The sequence below is a fragment of the Colossoma macropomum genome, unplaced genomic scaffold (genome assembly GCF_904425465.1).
Source record: "Colossoma macropomum unplaced genomic scaffold, Colossoma_macropomum, whole genome shotgun sequence".
Taxonomy (NCBI): domain Eukaryota; kingdom Metazoa; phylum Chordata; class Actinopteri; order Characiformes; family Serrasalmidae; genus Colossoma; species Colossoma macropomum.
Window position 1 is genome coordinate 23,517,124 of NW_023494790.1, and position 4,531 is coordinate 23,521,654.

The window sequence follows — 4,531 nt, forward strand, 5'->3', positions numbered from 1 at the left end:
GGGCTTTAACAATCAGTCGCTGTTACCATGGAGATTCAAACAGTGGTTTGGCGCCAGAAAAACACGAAGCGGCGTCTGTCAGCGAGCAGCAACAGCGCAGTTTTACTGTCAGATATCATGTGTTTATTTAGGGACACAGAGGAGAAGAGAGTTCGGAGGACTGAAAATCAGAGTCCGGTCGTGTAGTAGTGGAGTGTAGTTTGTGTGGCGTCACCTAGTCGGTTCTGTCAAAGTTAGTATGAAAGAGCACCTACAGGGCTATATTGTTATATATAAAATGATCTGCATGGAGTTCACGTTAATAATATTAATCTATAAAAACTCTCCACATTTATACACATTTTATACACATTTATGTAAGAGTAAAATTACCACCTAATGTGAAAGGTACACGCTTTCCTTCCCATATTTGTCTGCTTTGTTTCAGGAAAGCTTTCACAGAGATGGAAGCATTGTGCGATTGCATAGTACTGGCACCTGAAAAGGGATATTATGGTAGAAAAGTTGTAAATAAAATAAATTAATAAAAATCATGAAAAGAACTTCTCCCTCTCCTCCATCCCATCCTGATCTAACAGTAGACAAAATCTAAGAACAGACAGCGTGCATGTTAACTACAAATGACAAAAATTCCCATTGCTTCACACAAAAATGCAGTATCATACTTTCTCAACCCCTCAGCTTCAATTTCAGTAATTATATCTGTCCTTTGATGCCACTTCAGTGAGTAAAATAAGAAGATAAAGATTCATATAATTCCTTATTGAGGTAAACAAAAATCGTTCTTTCGTAAGGTTCACTGTATCACGACTGCTAAGTAATATCCACAAAAACACAAAAGAGAAAATATACGATTGCAAAAGTTGGCGATAAAAGGAGTGAAAGTGATTGGTTGAAACCATTCGCAGTGCTTTGTGGGATGTGTAGTTCATGCCGACATTAAACACGTTAAGTACAGTCTTGCACTTTTGTTCGTTTTTTTTTATTATTATTTTTTTTTGCTCTGATTTTACTTTTATAATTATGTATATTATTTATATGCTCGCTGACTGGTTCGCTTAAGTGCTTAAAACTCGTTATTTAAAGACTTTTCAAAATATCAATGTAGAAAATTAATGTGATTTCTACTTCCGGGACCAGAGCCGCTGAAAAAGTGGGCGGTCACTGTTCAGCTCTATTTAAGTTGTCATCCAGTACCAGTTTGGCGTCAATCAATGTAAATAAATACTATAAGAATAAGAATTACATATTTATTTTGGATATAACGAGTTTTTGAAAAGAATACCAGCTGCTGTGTAATTGAAAACACTTTTTCTTTTAACTAATAAAACCCGTATTTAACATAACGTCAATATAGCATCTTGTATCGGTGAAGTCCGCTCCCAGCAACGCATATAATGAAAAAATATGAAAATGATCTGCAACCCTTGTCATATGTATGTGTGTATATAATTTATGTGTGTGTCCTGTGTTAGAGAAGTACAGGTCATTTTGGCAGCGCGTCATTTCCGTCCTGCGCTGTGTTTGTGTTGTGTTTGTGTTGCCGGTGGCTGAGCTCGACCTCCAGCTCAGTCTTAGTGACAGTTACTCCTGCCCTGATATACCCGTCCTGCTCCAGCAGCATGTTTTAGTGGTCTTGTGAGTTACCTCACCGTGTGGTCTGCTGCAGTGAAGAGGCGGCTCTGTCTGAGATGTGGGTTTTCGGTTACGGCTCTCTGATATGGAAAGTGGACTTTCCGTACGAGGAGAAGCGCGTGGGCTTCATCAGGGGCTTCAGCCGCAGGTTCTGGCAGGGAAGTACAGATCACCGAGGGGTTCCCGGCAAGGTACATAGCGTTTAACCACATAATTAGTTACATTTATCTAACATTAAATCAGTTCCTAGTCTGTGGGAAGAATAGTACAGTCATCATGAGGTTGCACTAGTTAACCCTTTTATGTCCAACAGCTGCATCCAGTCTGCAACTGTAACTTGCTCTGATATGACATATCGGTATCAATATGTATCGGTATCAGGCCAATATCAGCAGAAAATGCTGGATCGGATATTGGAGGGCAAAAAAAGAAGGGTAAATCTGACCCCAAACCTGTAGTTAACAAATCTATCCTGAAACAGCTTACACTCCCATGTGTAATGTGGTGGTGTTACCCGAGTATGTCCTCCTGGGGTTCAGGAGTGAGATTCTCATTTTAACTGCTTCATTTTAAAATAACACATTTTTAAGTTGTTTTAACAACCAAATAGTGGATCAGTGTTGGACAGTACTCAAGGTGTCAGTGTTGGTATCCTTATTGGTGTCAGAAAAGAAAAAGTAATATTGTGGCATCTTTAGTCTAAAGTGATGAAATTGTGTATAGTGATGCTTTGGATGAACATCCACCCATTTGAATTGTTAATCCCCCCCCCTGCGTTTTTTCAAATTTGCTTTTTCTCTTGTTTTGCTATGAGATATGGACATTAATGGGTTAACTTTAGCAGTTTTAATCCCAGACTAGTGGTTGTTTGCTTTCAAAATCTTATCTTTCACTCTCTTATTTATATTTTTTAATTCACAGCCTGGACGTGTGGTGACACTAATAGAAGATCCTGAGGTAATACTGCCACTTGAGAACTGGGGAGGAATTAGTGTCTAGTTGCTGTAATTACAAGCATAATAAACACAGTTGATTGGTAAAATCTTGTCCTTTAACTTACAGGGATGTGTTTGGGGTGTTGCGTACAAGCTGCCCTTCGGGCGGGAGAAGGAGGTGAAGGAGTACCTTGACTACAGGGAGAAAGGTGGATATGCGGTGAGGATGGTAACGTTTCATCCTAAGGATGCGGAACACGAGCCAATGCACGATACATTACTCTACATTGGATCATGTGACAACCCGAACTACCTCGGTCCAGCACCTCTGGAAATGATCGCCCAGCAGATCCTGAAGTCAGTTGGTCCCAGTGGGAGGAACACAGAGTATCTGTTTGAGCTGGCTGAGGCTCTTAGACAGCTGGTGCCTGAAGACTCAGACGATCACCTGTTCTCACTGGAGAGGATGGTCAAGGATCTCTTAGTGCAGGCTGCAGAGTGACCCTCATTCATCCTGATTATCTGCTCAACAGTATGAGCTACTGGGTGCTCATTTGATTCACATGTTCTTAAAGCACACGGTCAGTTTTTTTTACAGGGAGAGTTGGTAGATGACGAAGTCACTACACTGTAACTTTTGCACAACGTTATACCTACGATTGTCTTGCTCAAAAATACACCTATGGCAATGTCCAACAACTTTACCTCAGTTTAGTCTTGAACAGTATGCTGTTTGTTCTGTGTAATACTGTTTTTGTTCTGTAATACTGCAGATCAGGAACCAAATTTAGGATGAGCGTGTGTACATGTATTCTAGTTATACAGCAAGTAAATTTGTTGAAACTGTTTTACTCAAGAAGGGAAATAAATGTTTCAAACGACAGGTAATGCACATAGCTATGATTACCTTATGTTACTCTTATGAAGATGTCATTTTACTGATAAAGACCGTCCCGTAATTTGAAAAGCTCAATCAGAGAGACATGGTGGTTTTGGGCCTACAGGGGAAAAATGCTTCTGTAGAAATTGATATGACTTGTAAAAGCTGCAAATGAACATGCAAATGTGCTGAGCTACATGTGTACTTATGTTCAGGTCCTCCGTTTGCTTCATTTTGCTGTCACAAGTTATTAAAATACTTTTACATGAATAACTAAAACATATTAAAAGTATCTAGAAAACTGTCAATGTCTGATTATTGCACTGGTCATTTTATTCATATAATTACTACAGTAATTACTATATAATGCATATGATAACTACAAGTAGTTTAACTGAGTATTCTTGTAGTACTCAGCCTAATCCTGACGTATGAGCATTCTTTGGTAAGTAATGGTCAGATTCACTAGAGAGCAACTTAAGTTACCTTTCAAAAGTTTGGAATCACTTGTCATATTAATAATGTGTAATTTTACATACAATAACTTGTACAATGCAGATTTAAATATAAACATTTTAGTTTGATCTATTCAGTATTTTAAGGACTTTGAGATTAGTCTAAATTGTATACTGTAATTATCTTTTTACAAGATTTGTCTTTTTTTCCTACAAGATCGTCTACCTCAAGATTAACTGCCACTTTTCAGATGAGTCTTAAGTTAAATTTATTATAACTGCATTCTCAGTGTATTTTTTAAACAGTGTTTACTAATACAAACACTAATTAGTACTAATTATTTAAAAGCTATGAAATTGCACAGACCTAGCATTTTAAAATTATTTTAGATATTTATCTGAAACCAGATTGGTTTGATTTCAGATAAACTGTTAAAAGCATTAATTCCAAACTTTTGAACAGTAGCGTATAGTTCACCTGGGACTGAACACCTACCTGGTTCTTTTTCTACAGATGAAGCAACTGTTAAAACTGAAAAATACAGGCTTACAAGTAAAAATGAGAGATAAGAATTGAGGATGACAATGCAGAAAATGTGCCATCATTTTTCAGAACAAATAAATTC

At 37.7% G+C, this 4,531-nt stretch overlaps 1 protein-coding gene across 1 annotated transcript; it reads left to right on the forward strand.

Moving 5' to 3' along the window:
* The first annotated feature begins 1,493 nt into the window (after positions 1-1,493).
* chac2 (ChaC, cation transport regulator homolog 2 (E. coli)) lies at positions 1,494-3,758 on the forward strand. Its single transcript, XM_036572641.1, has 3 exons — positions 1,494-1,826; positions 2,557-2,592; positions 2,698-3,758. Exons 1-3 carry the CDS (start codon positions 1,692-1,694, stop codon positions 3,070-3,072), a joined length of 546 nt encoding a protein of 181 aa, XP_036428534.1. The 5' UTR covers positions 1,494-1,691; the 3' UTR covers positions 3,073-3,758.
* The last annotated feature ends 773 nt before the right edge of the window (positions 3,759-4,531 follow it).